A 22,330-nucleotide genomic window follows, 5' to 3' on the forward strand; every position below is an offset into this window, starting at 1 on the left:
AGATTAAATTTGATACAACAGTTGTCTCCAGACTAAGAAGCAATGTGGAGCTAGAATCACTTGTAAAAGGAAGAGTACTGGCCAAGGAATGTCGGGGGATATCTGAAATACTTGGAATGTTTCTCCTCTGTTACCACAAGGGATAATAGAAATTCTGCTCAGGGGCTTCATCCCTTTGGAAGGTAGAGGCCTCTGGAGGGAGAGCCAGCTGTGGTGCTTTTATTTTAGACCAGTGTAATTTGCTGTGAAGGGTATCTGCTTGTGTGAAAATAAGAAATAAAGCATATAGCTACATGTTCCTGGTGAAAGCCAATCAATGTTGTCCCATAAATACTGTGTGTAGTAGTCTTTTGCCTTAGCAGTCCATCAGCCTTTTTTTTTACATTCTGTACCTCTTTAGGAGGTCTGAATATCTTGTATTTTTTCATGCTTCCTTATGTGAAGTAGAGTTTAAAAAAAAAAAAGACACCAAACAAAACTAACAAACAACACACTTTCCCGTAGAAACTTCTGTAGAAAGTATCTCATCACAATAACCTAGAAATAACCATAACCCTTCTGCATTTTGGGTTGTTGGGTCTTTTTCTGTGATGGGCACTTAAAAACTTATTTTCATTTGCAGTTTAAGATCCTAAATGTACCAATGTCTTCCCAACTTGCTGCAAACCATTGGAACCAACAGCAAGCTGAACAGGAGGAGAGGATGAGGATGAAAAAGCTCACTTTGGATATCAATGAACGGCAAGAACAAGAGGACTACCAGGGTAAGAAAATCATCAAGTATTTTTTATTTTCAGAGGAACTTTTGTGGATCTACAGAAAATATTTGTGATAGCAGTTCAAGTTTTGAATACTGATTTGCAATACTTCATGAAAAACCTGTATTTTAGTTTGTCATTGATTATTTACTCCCTGGTCTCTGTGCTTGAAGAAATTTTTTTTTATAGTTTTTCCATGAAAGGGAGTTTTCAGATGGGCCTCAAATCTCAGCATTCCCTTTTTTGGGGGGAAAGTGGAAGAACTGGGATTGTTTCCTTAAAAAAAAATGTAACACAAAATTAATCTGATATTTGTGGCATTGTCTCCATTGTTGCAAGACAATTGAGTTTGGTACAAGAGGAATTAATTCTGTGCAGCTTAAACTCTACTTTGTAGATATTACTAGATACTTTAGATATTTATAGTATTTAGACTCTTCATCAGTCTTGCTAAGACTTGCAAATACTAAGAGGTAACCTTCACTTGAGAAATACAAACTGTCACCTCAGCTTCATATTGCTAAAGGTTCTAGGAGCACTACAAATCCGCAGCGTAAGAATATATTAACAGAATGAAGGTTTTATACAAATTATATAATCTGTTTTTTAAACATGCGTTAAGTCAGGCATTTTGGAACCTGGACAGATTGAAGCAAACAGTTAATACAACAAATGATGTAGACCCTAAACTGGTGCAGTTTGTGTGTTTGGTTGTTGGGTAGTTTGTTCTGTGGGTGTTTTTGTGTGGTTTTTTTTCAGACTCAATTTTTCTTGGCTTACTCAGATAGTAAACAAAGCCAGACCAATAAAACTTGTTGGTATTCAGTTCTTCTGTTAGTATTTCCATTTAACATCTCTACAGTTCTTGCTCTGTTTTTTTGTTTGGGGTTTTTTTTTGTAAAGATGTTGCAGTTTGGTGGTAATCACAGTATAAGTAGTTAATTAGCAGGAAATCTCAATTAAGGTATTTAGTGAAAGGTCATTATTCATCAAGAAATGGGAAATTTAAATTAAAGCAGCTCTAATTCTAAAACCACTATGGAATCTAACACTCCTTTCAGAACTCTGATAGTACAAGAACTAAACTTGTAATCATAAAAAGGAGTATTTTTACAAAGTGAGTGTCTACAGAGCTCTGAAATGGTAACAATATATTCTTAGTATTAAGCACTGTAATCAGCTTAAAAACTTCTTTTCTGAGACATTTCCCCTCTTATAAAGTCCACTTGTGAAAAAGAAACAGTAGACTTTAGTATTAGACATTTAAGTCATTTTCTCAGACTTTTTGTGGGGTTTTCCTCATTAATGATGTTTCTGATATTTTTACTTGTCAGGGCATTTGGGGTTTTATGCTTTGTCATATGACTTTGTTGGTATCTTTAAAATCTAGGAAAATTAATCAAAGTAGCAGGATAGCAATTGGCAAATTTTTTTTTTTCATCGCCTATATAGTAATAGGCAATTTTTTTTTTTTTACTTTCTCATAGATTTTTCTAGGTGATGTGTATAAAACATTAATACAGGAGGAAAATCAGCACAGAAGAGATAGGTTTTTCCATAATTGACATCAATTTTTAAAACAGATGTTGATCCTTTTTTATTGTCTTGGGTAAAATACACAGTAAAACCAAACTAAAGAGGACCTTTCAGTCAGGTTAAACTGAGCAGGCCAAATTACATTCCACTTTGGAACTATTTTTTATTTAGATTTTGTCCAGTTGATTGTTACTTTTGGAGAGTCAGTTTGCCTGTTGGCAAGTTGGTATGTACCCGTTGAAAGAAAGACTTGATTCTAAATTTGTTTCAGGCTTTGAAGTTACCAAGGGAGGAAGAAGTCTCCATTTCTGGAAGAATGCCTTGGGGTTGATAACCAATGTACATTTGGTTTTTTTCATCCGTGCAGGGTAGCTAGTAAATGAAAATTCACCAGTGTACTTCAAAGTAGTATCAGATAATTATTTAATACTTCAGAAACCTTTAGTATTACAGACATTTTTAATTTAAAGAAATACTAGACACTGAGTGACTCTAATTTAGACTGGTATTTTTCTGTGCAGATTTTTTTTTTCTTCACTAAAACCAAAGATGGGTGACATGCCTTTAGCCTAGCTAATACGTTGTGCTCCCTTGTGATTTCTTCCTTCTGTTATCTTCTCAACTACTCAAGTTCTCAGTTGCTGACTTTTCACAAACCCTGATATTTTCTTTCACCTCTACAGTGTGGAAAACAGAAGAGATGGGCATGCACATACTTGCTCGTTCATTGCTTGCTTCTAGCACCTGGCTGGCAGTGTGCCATGATCTCTTCTTATTTTTTCCTGTGTCTCATCATTGCCAACAGAGATCGCTCCTGGCATACAGAATTGTTTTGAAGGATGTTATTTCATGATGTTTACAAAAGTGGACTGTCTGTGTTGAATGGCTTGCCTTGCCTTTTCCAGGTGTTGCTAAGGGGAGTATACAGAGCAAGAATACATAGTTTATTAACTGTTGACACCAATATTGTATATTAAATCTTTCACCGTTTCGCAGTTTCTCAAAGATTGGGTGAATAATTTACTGAAAGCTTCACGTGCATTTTGTAAATGGCCGGAGAATCTCATTAGAGTCTCCAGTTTTGCCCTGTGCAAGTCACTGTGAGGGTAGTGGAAGTTTGCTTCTAGCAGATGATGGGTATGTGTCTCCAATGAGATTACAAGAGACTGGAGAACCAGACAGAGCAGACTTTCAAACATAATCCGTTTAACAGCTTATTCCACTTTTCCCATTCATTTATTCCATCTGTCTGATTGCTGAGTAATACAGACTCTTGCACAGGTGGACTGTCAGAAATACTTTCCATTAGATGCTCTAACATAATGGGCAGAGGTTATGTGGAAGTTCCTATGATGTATTGTAATTATATTGGGTACTTAATAACCATTAACTTGGCCTGATAAAGAGCCATTTATTACCATTTAAAAAATTAAATTAAATGTTAGAAATGAAGTTTTACCCAGTGCCAAAATACAATACTTACCTAGCTTAAAGTGCCCAAAAGTTGGATGTCCAGGGCTAAAGTAGATAATGTAGGCTTCTTCCTGCACCCACCTATTTCTTCCCTCTGATCATAAAGTGAAAAACTCCATCCATGGGAGAGCAGGTGTAATGTAGGTCAGCTGAGTCACCCTCCTCCGGTGCCTGTCTTCTTTGTAAAAAGATCCTATTATGGCTAGCTTAGACTTAAATACCTGACTTTTCAGTGCCTAATTTTAGGACAAGTTTCTTGCTGAGTCTCTAATTGGCAGCAACATTATCCAATTGTTACTATTTCAGGGTAGTTTAGTATTGTGGCTTCTCATACTGGTGTGAAGCTTTGTTCCTGATCATTGATAAAGAAAGTGGTGGCTGATATGTTTGGAAAGAAAAGGTCACAGCTCCTTTCTTTGAGCACCTGTGATGAAAACCACTGTTGGCAGTTCCTTCTGCAAGAACATCTGGAAATGCAAGTTCGTATTATGGGGTAGCTTGGATTTGTCAAAGCTGTCTATGCAACTTAACTTTTTAAAAATTGGCTGTTGTGGAATAATTTGAGGAGTGTTAACCCTAAAGTATATCAAAGTGTAAATAAGGTGTCTTTTTTTTTTACTATATGGCAGTGAAATGTACTTGTGTAAATTCCTCTTTAAAGAGATGCGTAGAAAATGTATTTAACTTTTTCCTGTACAAAATTACAGAAATGTTGCAGTCTCTGGCACAGCGTCCAGCTCCAGCAAATACTAATCGTGAACGACGGCCTCGTTACCAGCATCCGAAGGGAGCACCTAATGCAGATCTAATCTTTAAAACTGGTGGGAGGTAGGACAATCTTCCTTTAAATGTGGTAATTTTGGTTCTAGGCAAGTAATTACCTTCACAATTGAAATAGATAATGATCTGCGTAGTGCAAGTGCATTTGTTAGTAGCTTCTATTCTAAAGCATTCTGTTAAAATACTGAGCAGCTTTGTGCTTCTAACACAGTGTCTGTAAATACGTCCTTGACAGAGGTTTGGAAACCAGAGGGTTATTTTTCAGTTGTGAAATGGCTGGTAGTCTGAACCTCTTATAGGGGAAAAGATGCCAGTTTGCTCTCTCAGTGAGAGGAGGGGAAGATGCTAAAAAAATATCTAAAGAAATTCCTGTTGTGCTTTTTCAGTTTGGTGAATTTATGAGCCATACCTCTGTATTTGAAACCTGAATGGAAAGAAAATAAAGGTGGGGAGAGGGGAGGAGAACGTTAGATTTATGGTGTGTAAGAGCATACCAAAAACAGTATTACCATGAAAAGAACCATCCTGGATTGCCTTAGAGTCATTCTACAGCTTTAATATCATGTGTCTCTTCTCACTCAGAATAAACTTGAGAATAAACCATTAAATCAGCCCTGCAGCACAGATTTGAATAGACAGAGTTTCAGGTGAAACGCAGACTGCTTTCATGTTTCTCTCTTCATTGCAAGTACATTTTGGAGGTGGAGAGATGGGAGCAGCGAGGGGGAAGGGAGAGTTCACCTAGTAATGGGTCCGTCTTTGTAAACTAGAAATAAATTAACGTAATGTAATAATCCTGTGTTACAGGAACATTGCTAACTACTTTCTGGTACATTTTTCATAGGCATTTTGTAACTTCCTGATCATCACTCGCTCCACTGAGACCCTATACAGATACTGCTTATATAAAGAAAGCTCTCTTTTTTGAAAACAGACTGCATTTAATGATTATTTTTTTTTTATTAAGCAGCTATAATTCAGTAAAATGAACAGTGCTGTCCATTTAGCTTTTTCGTATCACGGGCCTAATACTGTCATAGAAATACAAACTATTCAGTTACACTAAACTGCTGTAATGCTGGCAGGTGTTTTTCATAAATGGCTATGCAGTCGTCTTTCAGTCATCTCTCCCAAATGCTTTGCAACCTGTGCAAGGAGCGCACTGCAGTTATTCTTTAAACATAGCAGCCAGACCAGGAGGTGTGATATTTACAGATCTTTTTTTAATGTGGTCATTATGAGAGCTTTTTATTTTCAAATGTTTTAGGGAAAATATCGTTTAGGACTTTACTTTAAACTATGTCAGACATTGTCCAGTGAACAGTTTAAGTAGTGTTTGCTTGTTCAAATAGCTGTGCCATGCACTTGCAAGTTTGATGTAGTTTTGGATTATGTAATTTACTCTTTATTCCTTTTAATCTGTAAACTCCTTAAAGCAAGACCAGGAAGTTTGTTTTAGCAAGCATCTTTTATTTGTTGTATAGTGCCATGCTCAGGCTTGCAGTCATGAATCACTTGAACCATCTTAGCCTGTGGTAAGGGAATGTTACTTTTCTTAATTCCCACTGAAAGCTGTTTAAGCAGAGATTTATTTGTTGGAGACTGTGGGTCCACCAGTGGCTTATCACTTCTGGTCTAGATTGTCTGTCGCTTGTGGTTTTAGAGCTTCTGATTTATAGTGTCTATTGAAGATTGTCTTCTGACTTTGAAGGGTGAACTGCAGTCTCTCTGCCCAAACTACCCTCATGTGTTAGTTAAGAAGTTACCCCATGGACTTTGAAGTCCATGTATCTTCCTACTTGCTGGGAACAAATAGGAACTGAGCTATTAATTTTAGTATCTGTTTGAAGTTTTCACTTTCCTACCTGATAGAACTAATTTGTGTGATTACAGATGCTATCACTTAGTGGTGAGCGAGCTGTGTTGGGTTGTTTCTGCTTTATGTATGAAGAAGACTAATATGTTATTTTCTTGCAATAGTAACTCAAATTTATTGGAAATATGTATGTTACTTTCTTTAAGGTAGAAACTAACTTTTTAATTTAAATTTCTTGAGGTTAGGGATAATCTGAGCAAGTAAATCTGGTTGATGCCATTGCAATGTACAATCTGACAGGTTCTGATAAGGTTGGGATGACAACTTCCTGGCATTTCATCAATTTGATGGGGTTTTTTCTACGTTGCTAAGCATGTTTCAAATGTCTCTTAAAAAGCTAAATCCAAATCTACCTATCATAATGACTGATTGAACAATTAGCGAAGGAACCGCTGGCTTCTCTTGTATGTTTTTGGCCCTGCTGTCACAGCAGGATTTGGATTAGATGACTTCCAGAGAGTCCTTGAAACCTGAATTTTTCTGTGATTCTATTTTGATCTAGTGGGGTGCTAAACCAGAACAAAAGGAAAACCAAAAACTGCCCTCAAATGTGTTGCCTCCTTTGCCTGTGATAAACCCACAGTAAATGGAAGGACGAATTAGTGGCTGTAGTTATACAGCATGCATTTTGTTCAAAAACAAGAGAAATCTTTTGGAGTATTTACTTTATTTGTTATCTATTAATGTCCTTTTTCTGTATTAAATTAAATGCAGTGAGATATACAGGATTTGTCAGATTTCTTACTATTTGGCATGTGCAAAATGCTGGATCAAAAATCAGAGTTTCTTGCTGTTTATTTGTAATCACCTGCTTGTACAGCCTCGGGTTTTAAGACCTGCTAATACTGCAAGGAGGAGATTCTTTCTGGGATTCACACATTTAAGGCTGATTGGCCTTAAAGATGATTCGCTGCGACTCCATTAAAAGTAGGGTTCCTTGACTTGCTTCAGCAGAACTGGGAAGGCAGCAATTTTCACTCTTGCCTCCAGTCCTGTAGCATCTGTGTATTAAAAGAGGACTTTGGCTATCAAGCTTGCTAAACTGATACCCTCAGGAAACACAAAACTTACAGAAGTAATTTTTTTCAGCGATGGAATTATCATGAAAATACTCATTTACAGTTCTGGAGAACAGCCTCTCACTTCAAAAAAATCTTTTTCCTTTGTTTAAAGAGGATTGAGATCCATTAAATGGCTTGCTCATAAAGTGAAATGTAAACACAAACATTTTCTGAAATATGTTTAAAAACTTTGATTACCAAGAAAGCAAAAAGATTTGCAGTGAGAAATGCTGACTGTAGAGAAGTGGGCCTTCCCTGGGAGTCTTCTAACTTGTTAAACCTCTCCTTATTAAAAGCAGTAACCTCAAAACTCACTGCTGTTTTGAAAGTATAGCAAAGAAAGAAGACTCGTCTGTGTCAAAAGGCCTCCTGGGATGCAGACATAAGCTGACGAACTAAATCATACTGAAGTTGATTAGTAATTTTAGGTCTTCTATTTGCATCCGACTCTTATTTCTCTTTAACCCATTTAATAAAGAAAAATTAAGCATAAAGGTAATAACAGGATGCTAGGATTTTATTAACTAAATATTCTCATAATAAAGAGTATTCCTTTAATGCTGAAAAATCTGAGTATGGATAATAAGGAAAAATGTGAATTTAACATCACTTCCTTTTTCAGCTACTGGACAACCACTTCGTACATCACCTGCTATGTAGTTGATGTATTGATGAATGTTATATTTTGAATCTTTGAACTAATTTCTTACTGTCATACCAGAAGTCTTGGGCAGCCTAAATCCAATTTCTGTTTGCCTCAGTCTAGCCGATTTTTGTACACTACCGTTGTAACTTTCTCAATCTAGACAAACTCTTGGGTGTTGGCATGGCACTGTCTAGAACTGACAAATCTATCCCTTGGTTCATTGTGCTGCTCTTGAAATCTTTATCATTTTCAGTGATCTTTTATATTCTTTTCAAAAAATTGAGAGGTCATCACTTTAGCAGTAATATTTTGTTCTTGCTTTGGGGATTTTCGATGAAATGGCTCCTTTCTTCACATTCTAGATACCTTAAATACTAAAAAATTCAGTGCTCTATTTAATTGTGTGCTAGCTCAGTTCACCTTACTCTTTGCCATCTTTTTCACCAGTGTTTTAATCTTGATCTTTTCTCAGTTGTTATTCTCGATCCTGTACTACGTCCTTTTCCTTGCTACATACACACACGAGCGTAGTCTCCCATGAAAACTGTTCAGACAAACCCGGCAGCGAAGGGCACAACTCCCTTTCAGCTGTTTTGTGGGAGGAAAGCGCAGGGTAGGAATATGGAGGGGGGGGCAGTTCCAAATCCTGCAGCTTCTTTTGGTGAACTGCACTGGAACCAAACAGAAAAGAAGAAAAGCCAGATCCTTGTGTATTTGTCTTGGCAATGTGGTGCTTGTTGGGCTCTGCAAATGTAGATGCAAGCCTCACCACAGGTGGAGAGAGACATGATGGCAGTTACAGCTTCAAGGGGAAGGAAGGCAAGACTTTATTTATTAGCATGTTTATAAAGACTTATTGTTTAAAAAAAGTTGTTTCATTATAAATAATAGTAATAACCCAAACAAAAACCCCTGCAAATTTGTGACTCTCTGGAACCTAACTACCAATCCCCAGAACACCTTCCTGATAATAGCCCACTTTGAGTACTGTGACTTCAATTTTTTTTATATATAATTTAAATCTATGATGTTTACAGTATGGTAGTTAATAATTCAAATTTGTTAGGAGATGATCAGAGTGACTTAGTATTTTATTAGTCCAGAAACACACATTGTGAAAGACGATTGTTCCAGAGAATATATTCTGACACAGCTGAATTGGTAATAGTTATTTAAAATCCAGTGCTACACTTTTTTCAATACAAAATTGCTAGATAAAGTTCTACAGAATGTAGAATGTTCCTCCCACGGGGAAGACAAGTGATGTTTTGTCCTGTTCCATACATCTATGAGACAGGAAAGAGGCTGACTGTGGCATGACAAGTACTTGAATTTAAGTTTCCCAGGATTTAAGTTAGTACTCTGCAGTATTTTTCTTCTCTCGCCAGTATGCAGGAATGTGTATATACTGTTTATTCTCCAAGGCCGGGTTTGTGGGAGAAGAGCTGAAAGCAGAGATTGCTATCTGTAAGTTCTCTCTGCTGTCTGTGCAGGCAACAGTTCAGAGCAGGAGTTTGAACTTCAGAGGCTGTTTTCTGCTTTAAGATCTGTCCTCCCCTCCTAAAGCTCTTGCATCTGAAAGCAAGAAAATGCATTCAGCAGAATAAGGCATACAAAGAAAAGACGCGTTTGTGAAAAAGCATTCTGTTCAAAACAGAAAAATAAATTCCAGGTGTTCGTTGTGTTTCTATTTCATGTTCCTGGTTCTGGTTAATGTGATTAGGGCAGAGAGAGAGAACGGAGAGCACCAAAGCTGAGATTAGTCATGAAAAGTAAAGCAGCAAGTGAGGAGGTGCTTGGAGAAGGAAGGTGTGTGAAATTTGTGAGGAAATACAGTAGTTCAGAAATGCATGGAGCATTGTGGATTGATGGAGGACATGGAGGGATGAGGGAGAAGTGTGAAATTTAATTTCAAAGATCTCACATGTTAATAGTAAGAATTTTTCATGATCTTGTGATGTCAGCACTGTGCAGACAGGACTTGATTTTGTATATTCTCTTGGGCACGGTTCAATTTAAGCCATAATGTTGTCTTGCTGACTTAGATTCTTCCAACTTCACACGTGCAATGGATTTGGGATTATTTCCTAGCCTATACTATGTTGTGATGTTTCTGTATGTTTTTTGCAAGTTCCATGGTCAGATGAAAGTGTATCTGTGTGTTCCTCCATCACCCGAGTATGTAGGCAGCGTTAATGCTCACGCAAGGGTGTTGAGAAGCTGACTATAGGATTTTTATACAAATTAATAACTGTGGTGGTAGCGGGAAGGGTAGTGGGGGAGTAGATGGCAAAAAATGGATCCATTTTGCATGAAGAGTTCAAGAGGTTTAATTATAGCTATGCACTAAGTTTGACCATGCCAAATACAGGTTTGGATCAAGCTTACTAATTTGCAGAGAAATGTTTTGTGAAATACCTGGTTTTGGTAAAAAGACTACTAAGATTTTGACCGGCAGGCCCTTGCTGTAACCAAACACTGCTTACTCTGCCTTACCTGCTGCCAACACGCCGTGGCAGCTGCTGGTGTGGATGAGAGTCATTTTTATGAAGTTAGATACGTGCAGCTAGTGCTAGCCCTTCTCCCCATCAGCAGTAGAATTATTTTTTTTAAAGGGAGGTGGAGAGCTAAGCATGGTTCTGCAGTTCACTGATGTTTGAACTCTCTTCTCGGTTGTAACGTTTTTATAAATGAAATATCATTCTACTAAATCTATTAAAATTCAAGTTCCTTTCTTTTGCAACCACATAACCCATGTTCCTGATAGCGACTGTGCCACAAGGAATTGCAATATTGTATTGCATAACGCTAAAAGATGGTTAAAACCAAGTAACAGAAGCAGTTCTGCAGTAAGTTCTAGTGATGCAAAGGCTCGGTACTTCATGACAAAATTATACAGTGTGTTTAAATAAAATACACAACTACCGGATAACAAAACAAAGCACTACACAAGAATACAGAGTTACTGTGAAAGCTTTATCTGTTACAAGACATGCAGAAGTTACTGTGTCCAGTTAATACACTTGTAACATTCTTTTTGCAAGATTTTCAATAAAAACTAAGTTTAGATTAAATTACTGTTCAACAAATGCTTGAAGTTTATGCACTAGGTAAAGAAACATGAACTGTTTTGTTTGCATGGTAAAAGACTTGAGTGTGTAGCCCTGGAGCTATCTCATGATTGTAAATGTCTTCATTTTTTTGCTTTGTACTACTAAATTTTAATTTGCAGTCTAAAAATTAACTGAAAACCAGCCCAGATACAGTAACTGGCAGTTGTGCTGAAGTCAGTGATACTGGGTTAGCGCTACTACTAGATTACTCTGGTCTTGTTAAATCTGGACTTTCTCTGGGTAGGAACGTGTTTTTCATGAATTAGGGATGATTGAAGATTTTAATACCACTGTTGACCCTAAAAATGTTCTAAACAGTTATTTGACTCTGGAAAGTCCTCGCTAACATTTCTGCAATACCTCGGAATATTAAGAAACTGCACAGAAGGATGAAAACTATCTAAAATAACTTGTATTTCAACATTCACAAGTCAGCTGTGCACTTCAGTAGTTTAGCATCTCATCTGGGAGGATAAGGCAGCTATTTCTGAACAATTTTAGATTCATCTACCAAGATTGTGTAGGGAACTTTTTCCTTTTGTCTGATGTGGTCTCTTGAAAAATTTGTGCAGCTAACAGAAATATGTAACTTTAATACGTAGAGCGTAAAAGGATATCAAAATCACTAGCAGTTGATTTCAGTGGTGGCGAACCTGCGTAGTGTTGGGTATCTCATAGTAAACTATTTCTCTTCTCCTTTCTTTTCTCAGGAGACGTTGATCCAGCAGCAAGTGTCATTTCATTAGGTCCTGTATCTCTGATGTTGTGGATAGTGGAGTCCTCCAGCGATTAAATGAGAGCAGTGGACACATCTCAGCATGTCAGTCTAGAGCGTTCAGAATCGAAACCTGGGACAGGCTGGGGCCGTGGGGCAGAAACAACAGCCTCCCCTCTTCCCCCCAACCCCACACAGAACAAGTGGAAGCTTCCAGTCATGGCCTAACAAAAAAAAAAAAAAAAAAGCAAAAAAAAAAAAAAAAGCGCTTTTTGTTATGGGAACCGCATTGAGGGTTAATTTTCTCATAAGAGCAGAAGTAAATGAATGAGGTGGTTAACTTGACCAGTGAGCAGCTTGGTGAAAACAAAGATCAACCTGAAATTCAGATGGATTACACTGGAACGGAAAGGGTCTTTGACAGCTCAGTATGTGGGAGAACAACGTTCTAAACTTGGTGGAAGTTACGTTCTCTCCGAACTGAGCGCTTTGTGTTGGAAGGATATTCTTTGGGGGCTGCAAATCTACAGTAGGATAACGTAGAGCAAATGGTGAAATCTAAAAGAAAACCCTGACACATAGGATAACTTCTTATCTAACACTCCTCAGCGAGAAAGTTTTTGGTTAAGGAACAGCCTTTTGCTGCCAGACGAGCAAGAAGGAGGGAGTGGGGAGTGGGGAGGGGTGAAAAACTTAAGAGCCAAGGAGGTAAAATGTCTGCTAAGGTTTAAAATAGAATGTGAAGTTGATTAACACAGGGTGTTGACTCGTACTGCTTGGAACAGCCTGACACCAGCCTAAGGACAGGGATATAGTTGAGCCCATTGTATGTATCATTGAAAACCAAAATGTGCCAGTCAGCATAACAGGAGGATGTCAAGGAGTGGATCCAAATATTTTGTTGATCTTCATGGGTTGATAAGCCTCTGTGTCTATTAAAACAAACAAACAAACAAAAGTTTAAAAAAAAAAAAAAAGATTTAAGTCTGGAAACAAGTAGAATTTTTATTTTTTTCTAAGTAGAAATGAGGTTTCTTGGTCTGTTTCTGACAATCTGTTATTTATTAGCATAAGGTTTTTTTGTTTGCTTTCAGGTAGAGGTAGTTAATTGAGTTAAGAAACTCATCTGTATGTTACTAATAATTCTTTTTTCTAGCTCTTTTAAAATCCTTTTTACCACTGTTTTTTTGTTTCTGCATGTAGGAAGAGACTTGTAAAATTGTAACATTTCATACAGAAATGCCGCCCGATCTTCACCAGCTTCAGAAATCTGACCTTTGCCAATGCTGCAATAAAGTGTTGTAATTTAGAATCGGTGTCTGTCTCTTCACGTTGACTTTGTTCTTCGAAATGATGTTTTGAAGAGTTTGTGATGTGTCGTGGGGCTGTAGCTCAGACAGTGCTTTGTACAAGCAACATAAAAACAGATGACATTTTACCAAAATGGGGATTTCTGCCCCAAGAAACACACTTGAAGCATGCTTAGGAAATGCAAGTTTTTCTTGCTGTTTAGCAAGGAGTCGTGAAACTTGAGATGATGATTTTGGATGACGTAAGCTCTCCTTAAGCAGAAAGGAGCGACTTCAGCACGGCCTCACCTGCGGCAGCTCCCTCTTGCCCCCTTTGCTGTGCAGCCCCGGGGCTTGTGCGGCCCCGTGGTGAACCGACTGGAAATCAAGTAGGGATGCTCTGCAGAGAAGAACTGAAGGTTTTTACAATGCGCCTACTTTACATTCTTTAATCACAGAATTTGAACACCGAGAGCGGAACAACGGCAAGTGCAGCTCTAGGTGTGCTCCTTCATTCCGGCGCTGTCGGGTTGGGAAGCGCTGGAATCATTGGAGCACATTTTTCCCCGAGGACCTGGCTGGTCAGGCTGGTGGTAGACAGCTTCTGGTTTGTAGAGTGTGGCTTGAAGTTTTCATAACATCATGTGTAGATGTGTTTCTCTAAATTTGGGAAGGAGGCGAGTATCCTGGGCAGCGTGCAGTCACCCAAACCCCGCGGCCTTTTCACAACTCTCTCCAGGTACAGTTGCCTCTGTGCTCAGAGAAGGTCCTTTCCGTGCCGTGGATGGGGGGGTACATGCCCTGTAAGGAGTATGTTCTAGGAAGAGCAGGTCTTTGTTTCAAGCCCTGTGTGATTCTTTTAATTTCTTTTTTTTTTGCTACATAAAATTTATGGGTGTGTGTATTAATCACATTTGTAACTCTGAGCTCCTCCAGGAATGTCTGCTGCAGCAGTATGAACATATCCATCGGTCAAATCTAATTTTCCCTTCCCTGATGAAAAATGCCCACCAATTCCTAATGGCAAATTAAGCAGCTAATTGTGGTCCAAACTAAAGTTAACTTCCTTTTCTCAACGTGCTGCTTAGTTTAAAAAGCATTTAATTTATCCAAATTGAATAACTGCATAAAAATAAAACGTGAATTCATATCGGCTCCGTTTTGTATGTGTCAATGCCTTGAATGGAATTTGGACCAATGGAAGTATCTTTATAAAATTAGTTTGGGGTCAGCTGGGGATTTCCCTGACCTCAGGCTGAAACAGAAAATCAGTGAAACCTTTTGAAGTTTAATTTTAGAACAAATTATTCTAATGTTATGCTGAATAAAACCCTTATGTCAAAAAGTCATTGTGAGTGAAACAGGGTTGAGCATATACACTGGAAAAAATGTTTGCATCCTATTGATTTGCTTTTCTATTTTCTAGCCCCCAACCTGGTGGGGTGCCTCGCTGCGCTCCTGCCGCTTGCAGAGCAGTTTTGCCACCTGATTCATGCACAGTTTGTTGATACAGGGGTTGCATGGCTTCCTTTAAAGAATATTTAATTAAAAGGGTGGGGTGAGCGGCCTAGTTTTGATACAAGAACAGGGGAATAACCTGTATTTTGATCAGTGCTTCTCTGTTACCTAGGAATATTGCTGCTTGATCCAGATGACAGGATGTTCATTTTGATGAAGTTCTAATACCACTGCTCCTCTTTTCCTACAGTACAGTGACCCGCAGGTGTGACAGGTCACTGGGGAAGTCGTTTGATGGGCAAGAGGATGTTCCTTGGGGAGCATTTCTCAGGGGATTCTAGTCAGAAACTCATTTAGCAAAGAGCATTTCAAAAAGCAGCATTCCCCAACATGCAGGCAAGTAGTTACATCTGGGAAAATGTACATAGATGAAAGAGAAATTGTTTCACTTCCTTGATTGTGTAAAAGATCTCTGTTATCTTATCATTCTCTGGAAAGAATTTGGACTCGGATCGGGTCCTGGAATTTGAAGTTGTGTCTTCACTGATGTGAGGCTTGTTTTTCCTGGCTTGCTGACAACCAGATAATGTGTTGCATGATTGTACTCGACAACTTTTTTGCCTCAGTTTTTGATGGCAGTATCTCCTCCTTCATCTCTCAAGCCCCTAAAACTCCAGGCAGGGGACTGGGGGAATGAAGTCCCTCCCCCTGCAGATCAGGTCTGTGACCACCTGAGGATCCTCAACATAGGTAAGTCCATAGGACCCAACGGGTTGTCCCCTGGAGTTGCTCAGTGTGGAGAAGAGAAGGATCTGGGGAGACCTAATTGCAGCCTTTCAATATATAAAGGGGGCTTAAAGTAAGATGGAGAGAGGCTTTTTACCAGGGCCTGTAGTGACAGGAGGAGGAGCAGCAGTTTTAAACTGACAGAGGGTAGATTTAGATTAGATATAAGGAAGAAATTCTTTCCTGTGAGGGTGGTGAGGCCCTGGCACAGGTTGCCCAGAGAAGCTGTGGCTGCCCCCTCCCTGGAAGGGTTCAAGGCCAGGTTGGACGGGGCTTTGGGCAACCTGGGCTAGTGGAAGGTGTCCCTGCCCCTGGCAGGGGGTTGGGACTAGATGATCTTTAAGGTCCCTTCCAAACCAAACTGTGATCTGTGATGTACAGCATGTCACTTGGAGGCCTGTTTGAGCTGAGGTGCTCTGTTAGTCCTTGCTCCAGGATGGAGCCAAGGTGACTGGGAAGGTCCAAAATTAGAAAGGGCTGGATTCACCTGGGAATGTCAGTTCTCACAGGCAGCACCGTGAAGTCCAGCTGGTGGTATCAGCTGGCTTTTTCTACCCTGCAATGCTGTAATGTGATAAAATTTTTTAAATGGTATAAATCTTTTTTATTGAATTGCTGAGTTTTCAGACTTGCTCTAATTTTGCTGACTTCCTAAGCCTTTAGAGAAGCCAGTTCTGTCTGTGCTACGGAGATAATATATGCAAACACATCAATGCACCCACACCGCGGCACACGCACATCATGTAATTTTATATGTAATAACGCTTAAAAAACCACCTCCGCATTGTGGATACTGCCTGATTTGCTGAAGTTTTCAGGTTTTTTGTTTTCATTTGCCCTTTCCGGTGAAGCAGCAATTGTGTGCTTGGCAGGGCAGCCCCATGAGGACTGCGAGGAGTTACCATGTTGGGCCCCGGCAGTTTGCTGACGCAGTCTTCTCTTCGCTTCACACGGGAACGTGTTTGACTTCAGTGAATGCAGCGCTGTGGAGAAGTGCTGACTTGAGGAAATAACCCAGGATGGGCTTTGTGGGCTGGCAGTGCTGCTCCTCCCAGCTGAGCAGCACCGGCTGCGGCCGAGGGCAAGCAGTTAATAGTCCATGCATGTCCAACCTGAAGGACCTCCAGCACTGCAGGAGAGGCACCGCGCTGCCCGAGCAGGGTCGCTGAGCTGCTGTCGGAACACACAGCCAGTGCACTTCTCTGTCGGGAGGTATAAATGAAGGTAGAGCAATGAAAAAGTGGGTACGCCAACCTGCTAATTACTATTGTCCCCCAAAAGTTGTGCTGTAGTATTAAGATCACGTATGCTAGCCAGGTAAGTCAGTATTTTCAAAATAAAGACAACAATAATAATACCTTGAGCCTGCTATTGCCCCCTGATAAATAAATCAGATTTTTTCCTTTTTTTTTTTTTTTTTTTTCCTTTTGAGCTTCATCGCTAATTTTTTCCACACCACGTTTTTTCCTCAGCTGTGGGCCATTCTGCCCTGCTGAAGATGTTCGTCTGAGATGACACTTTGCTGTCTCTTCTCAGAACTCAACTATAAATAGTTTTTTTCCAACCACTCCAAGCGTATTGGAAGTAGGAAACTATTTGGGCAAAAATCAAACAAGTGAGTAAATGTCAAAACATTTACTCGTATTGTTTGAATTATAAACTTTGCTTTTAAGTTATTATTGTCAAGCTATGATTGTGCCATTAAAACACTTGGTGGTTATGATCATCGTTGAGAACAAACAGTGTTTTGTTCAACAGACTCCTTCCTTCCTTCCTTCCCTCCATTACCTGGATCCAAGCTGTCAGGCAAATTAAAAAATGACTGAGATTTAAAAAGGATGAAGAAATTTAGATTTTGCTGATGTTTGTTTGTTCTTTGACATTTACCTGTAGGAAAAAAAAAATTCTGTTGTGCATGGGATAAAGAGGAGTGACCTTTTCTGCTGGAAACAAGTCACGGTTGACAGCCCAAGAGCTTAAAAACTTTATTTACCCCTTTATATTTTTTTTCAGCTTTCTGGTAGCACCTCAGGGTTTTCTTGGTAAGGACACACCCATCCCACTCATTAATGTGTTTTACAGCCCTGATGCTCTTGAAGGACCTGGGAAGCCATTTTGGGTGCTGGTGCACCATCACTGGACCAAACTTTTAGCTGTGATATAGTTGTTGGCATTACTTTTTCAGCTTTGGGAGGCTCTGTAGTTTTGCTGCAATCCCACATCTGTTCCTTGTAGTTCTGATAGTAGCATTTTGTAGGTAAATCAAGATAAGCATCACCGCTGTCCTGCCAGCCCCAACACTCCACAGGTGTGAGCCACCTCCCGGTGCAGCCCTGGAGTTGGCAGCGTGAGGAGAAAGCCAGCAGGTGTCTGTAGTTTGGGTCATAGGATTGTGGTAGGTACCTCTGCTCCATCCATTTGATGTAAGTTTTTAACATTTTGGGAAAAATACTAGCTTTATCTCCGTGGTGTGAAATCCTTGGGGCTACATTCATCCCTGAGAACTAACGCCACCGCCGTGCTCCTGATAAATTACCCAGTACTTCAAGGCTGGTTACAGCACTCAGCTCTGTTTGAAGAAAATACTTCTAGACAGATCCTGCCACTGGAGCCCCCCTGATAACAATATAGGGATGATTTTTGTGGCAGCTTGTCCTAATAGACCATCATTTCTCCGCATGGCCAAGTGCTGTTCCAGCGTGCTGATCACCTGAATCAGGTCCAGGCCCTCCTGCAGGGTGTTATCTTTCCATCTAAACAGCTGCACTGCTAAACCTGTCACTGCTGCCTGGTCCCAGCAAGCTCCACTGCACCTGACAGGTGTTCAGCCATCCCGACGCCTCTATCAGTACCAGCACTCTGCAGTGATACAGGTGAGGAGCCTCATTTTTGGGTAGACAGAGCTACTTGTAGGAGTTTGAATCGTTTCATTTATTTATTTCAGACATCAAATTTCCCTCCCAGATGCTGGAATTTAAGCTCTGTGTGCATGAGGAGTCTCACCCTGTGTACTGCTCTTCCTCAAAATAGGAATTTGAACTGGAAGACAACCTTAAGAATGCAGAAAACACCAAAGGTGGTGTGACCAGTCACAGGGAGTGATGCTGTAAAAAGTGATGTGTTGTGTCTTGCTGATTCCACTGGGGGAAAAAAAAAAAAAAAAAAAAAAAAAAAGTCCTCTAGTACCTATAAAGCCTCATACAGATGCAAAATTGCTCAGGTGCCTGCATGTGAAAATGGGCTGAGATGTCCTTGTTGTGTGCGAGGCATCGAGGTTCTGCTGCAGTTGGTGGAATTCAGATCAGTGAAGCCTCAGCAGCTACCAGATGTTTCCTTTAGGGTGAGTTCAGCTGCTGCCTAGGTGTCACCGGCAAGATCGCCGTTGCAGTAGGAGCTGCGTGTCCTGCATATCCATAGCCACCAAAATTCAGGTGCCTTTAAGTGCCTGAGGCTATCAGAGGTGCTACTCAAGGCCTCTGTGTGGGACTGGCAGATACGATATGGGGCTTCGGGTAGACCTGTGTCCTTCTCCAGTGGTAGCAGAGGCTCAGCCAGGGTATGCCAGGACATGAAACCTCTAAATATATGTGAGCAAACAAATTGCGTTGCTCTGACTGCAGTCAGCTCACTGCAGGAGAAGAAAGGCTGGAACAGTGTTAATGAGAGACTTAATTTTGCTGGGATTACCCACTGCTGTCAGCAGCTTCCACACCAGCAGGGCCAGGACACCCCACCTGCGTGTGCCTGGCACTGGGGCCACTGCTTGTCCCTGCTGGCATCTCTTCAGGGAAAGGATTGCTGGAAGCCCCCTCCAGCTGCCCTGTGAAGCTCATGTCTGCTCTACAAGGGAGAGCTGTTCCTGGCTGCAGAGCTGCTCAGTGTCACTGTCCAGCTGAGCTGTTGTCCTTATTGCTGCCCCACTACCTGATTTTTTTTGAATTAGACACATATATATATATGCACCCACATATCTGTTCATAGTAAGCTGAAGATCAGATGTTCTCTCCTGGGAAGCAAGATGAACGCGTGAGGCTCTCATAACCCACCTGAAGAGAGGTTTGGTGTCCTATTAATCCAGTAAGTGGATTAAATGGCTACGAGTTGTTGGAAGTTGCATCCCTGGAGTGATGGAAACGAAGCCCAGGTAATTGAGCAGCCTGAGGGAACTGAGAGACGCTTTGGCTTTTCTTATCTCTGCTCTGAGAAGCTTTTCACACGGAGCCGGGGGCTCTGGCTTCCTCCTGGGGCTGGTGGTGGGAAGAGCCCTCTCCTGGGAGGAGGAACTGGCCGTCAGCCTGCTCGGGGAGGAGCAGTCCGCTTCTCTCCAGGAATTCAGCCGAGCTGCTCCAGGCAGATACGGGTTCCTCATCCGTCCTGAAGCTTCCTCATCCCTCCTGCAGCAGCCTTTCTTTTCCAGTGGAAAGATGGACGCAACAGCAGGACTTAGACAAACTCTCCCTTTCTCATTGTAACCCCCAAGAGGCTTAATTGTCTGTGGCTTATTACTCAGGTTGGTCCCAAATCCAACGCCCTGTGAAACCAGGGGTTTATTACCAGCTGTGAGTCTCACCTAATGTAAAATCAAACCAGCCTCTGGCTTCAGAGAAAGCATCACTGTTACCTGCAGGGTGACATGCCGCAGAGGAAAGTCTCCACGCTCGGCCTGGCCGGCACAGAGCCCAGGGGTTTATTATAGGATGTACGAGGAACTGCCGCGCCAGGCAGACTGTGCCTATTTCCTGAGCATGAATGCGCTGGGAAACTCATGCCATAAATAAAAATTAAACCTAATCAGGCAAACTAAATCCATTTAGGAGGCAGGAAATGTTCCCCAGTAATGAAGTTTGTGTCTTGAAGCCTGAAGATCCTGTTGATCCTCTACCCTTGTGCTGGCTCCTATACTGGGAATAGAAATGCGCTGACAACTGGTTCCTAATAGATGTTTAAATATGAAGAAATAATCTCCCTCCTGCCATGAGAGCTTCTACAAATACTTTTTCTTCTGGTGTCATTCCACCCCCTGAGCATCAGTACAATGGGTGGCTTATCTTCATTAATCAGAGTATGAGCAACTCATTGAACACAAGAGTCTAAGCTTCCACACTTCTGGTTTTTCTCCTGGGCTGGCAAGTAAATGGTACCGAAGGGGTAGGTGTGGTGGTGGGAGAGGAAGGGTGGTTCAGGATCAGTGTGTAAGCCTGGCAACTGAAGGTCAAGCTCATCTCTGCTTTTTTTTCCTTGGCTTAACATCACTGCCCTCATTTCCCAGCTGGGAAATGCAGCTCTTGCCCCTTCTCACAGGGATGGGTAAGCAAGCAGAGGACAGAAAAACTACACAACTTTCAGATGCTTACAATAGCAAAAGCTCAAAGAGTAGGGAGCTTCCGTTGAAATTATGGGAAAAAAATACATCATGAACATTTGATGGCAAAGTTGACCTCCCAAAACCTTTGAGGAAATGAGTGATGCCATTATAACAGAGCACTCAGAGGCTGAATCAGAGAGGGAAGTGACTTGCAGGGGAAGGCACTATCAGCAATAGGGGCAGAGTGCTGTGATAACTGCCACGAAGCACACGTGTGCGCTACACCCAGCAGGAGCTGGGTCTCCAGGGCAGCTGGGGGCTAGCCCTCCCCTTCACAAAGGACCCTTGGACCCTGTCCCACAGCTGCATCCATTCACTCCTGGGCTCAACAAGCCCCAGCTCAAGGAGCTGGAACCTGCCCTAGGGTCTGTGTGAGGCTTTGACGGGGAGTGTGGTGACACTGGGAGGTAGAGGTGTGCTTACTGGGAGAGCTTGGATGCGGTTTTGTCATCGATTTGCAAATACAAGTGTGCTGCTCAGCAGTAACCACTAAGCCCATCTTCCCCACCAGGTCTGGCTCATCTCTGGGCAACACATCACTTGACCATTGCCAGCCCTGTTGCATTAGTCTCTCAGATGTTTTTTCTGTAATAACATTTTAGCTTACAAACCGGGAAATTGAGAGGAAGGATGTCCTGGCAGCACCTGGGGGTTGGTCATGGAAGGTGACTAAGCTTTCCTACATGATGAAAGCCATGGTGTAGCCACACTTCCTAACCCAACCTGCCCCAGGTTACTCAGCTCCACCTGGGGCTGTTTGCTAACAAATAAGGGGAATTACTGTAGAGTTTCACAACAGATAAGTTGAGACAATTGTTGCCTTCTGCTCCATGCAGTGTTTTGCCGCTCAGGTGGCTGCTGTAGCACTTGGCAGGGGCTGAGATGGCAGGAAGGGCTGGTTTGAGAGCAGGGCAGCTAGGGTGACACCCCTGTGAGATCAGTGGAGACACTGTCCTGGGTGCAGCAATTGCCCGTGAAGGGACGAAGGCAAGCAGCTGTGACAGACCTCAAGCATCCTTGGCTAGTACAGGGACAGGGGGGACATTCAATCTTGCAGGCTTTGGAAACTGGAGCTGCACCCTACTTCAATGGTTATGCAAAGAATTTTATGTATTTTCTTTTAAATTCAAACCTTAACTGTACACCCTGATTTTTATATATATTTTTTTAAATCATGGGGAAATCCCCCCCTCAAGCCTAAAAAACTTGGCCTCACTCTGTCCTCACCTAACAGCCACATTTCTTTGTGATACAGTGACCCCCAGGCTAACACTGCCTCAGAAGCTTTGGGGAACTTCTCAGAATTAGTTTGATTCCTGAGGCTCTGTGAAACATTCATTAAAGCTCCAGGGCAGGTGCAAAGACAAATTGAAGCTGATTTGCTCCTTCAAGCCTGCCAGCTGCTTCCTCTATCATTCCTCATGCCTGCTCAGTTTAATCCTAAAGTTATTGACACCTCTTCTGGTTTTCTTTA

At 41.2% G+C, this 22,330-nt stretch overlaps 1 protein-coding gene across 2 annotated transcripts in view; it reads left to right on the forward strand.

Annotated features, from left to right (window-relative positions):
• Window positions 1–13,274, forward strand: part of UPF2 (UPF2 regulator of nonsense mediated mRNA decay) — a 64,866-nt gene extending 51,592 nt beyond the window's left edge. Inside the window, exons 20-22 of one of the 2 annotated variants that reach the window (XM_074903496.1) lie at window positions 623–764; window positions 4,475–4,595; window positions 11,954–13,274. In XM_074903496.1, coding sequence (XP_074759597.1) covers window positions 623–764; window positions 4,475–4,595; window positions 11,954–11,963 — 273 coding nt within the window. In that variant the 3' untranslated portion in view covers window positions 11,964–13,274. Of the gene's footprint in view, window positions 1–622; window positions 765–4,474; window positions 4,596–6,258; window positions 6,317–11,953 lie in introns of those variants that run through there. The other variant, XM_074903497.1, reaches the window with a different exon arrangement.
• Window positions 13,275–22,330: the final 9,056 nt, after the last annotated feature.

This window comes from Athene noctua, chromosome 3, assembly GCF_965140245.1.
Source record: "Athene noctua chromosome 3, bAthNoc1.hap1.1, whole genome shotgun sequence".
Taxonomy (NCBI): Eukaryota; Metazoa; Chordata; class Aves; order Strigiformes; family Strigidae; genus Athene; species Athene noctua.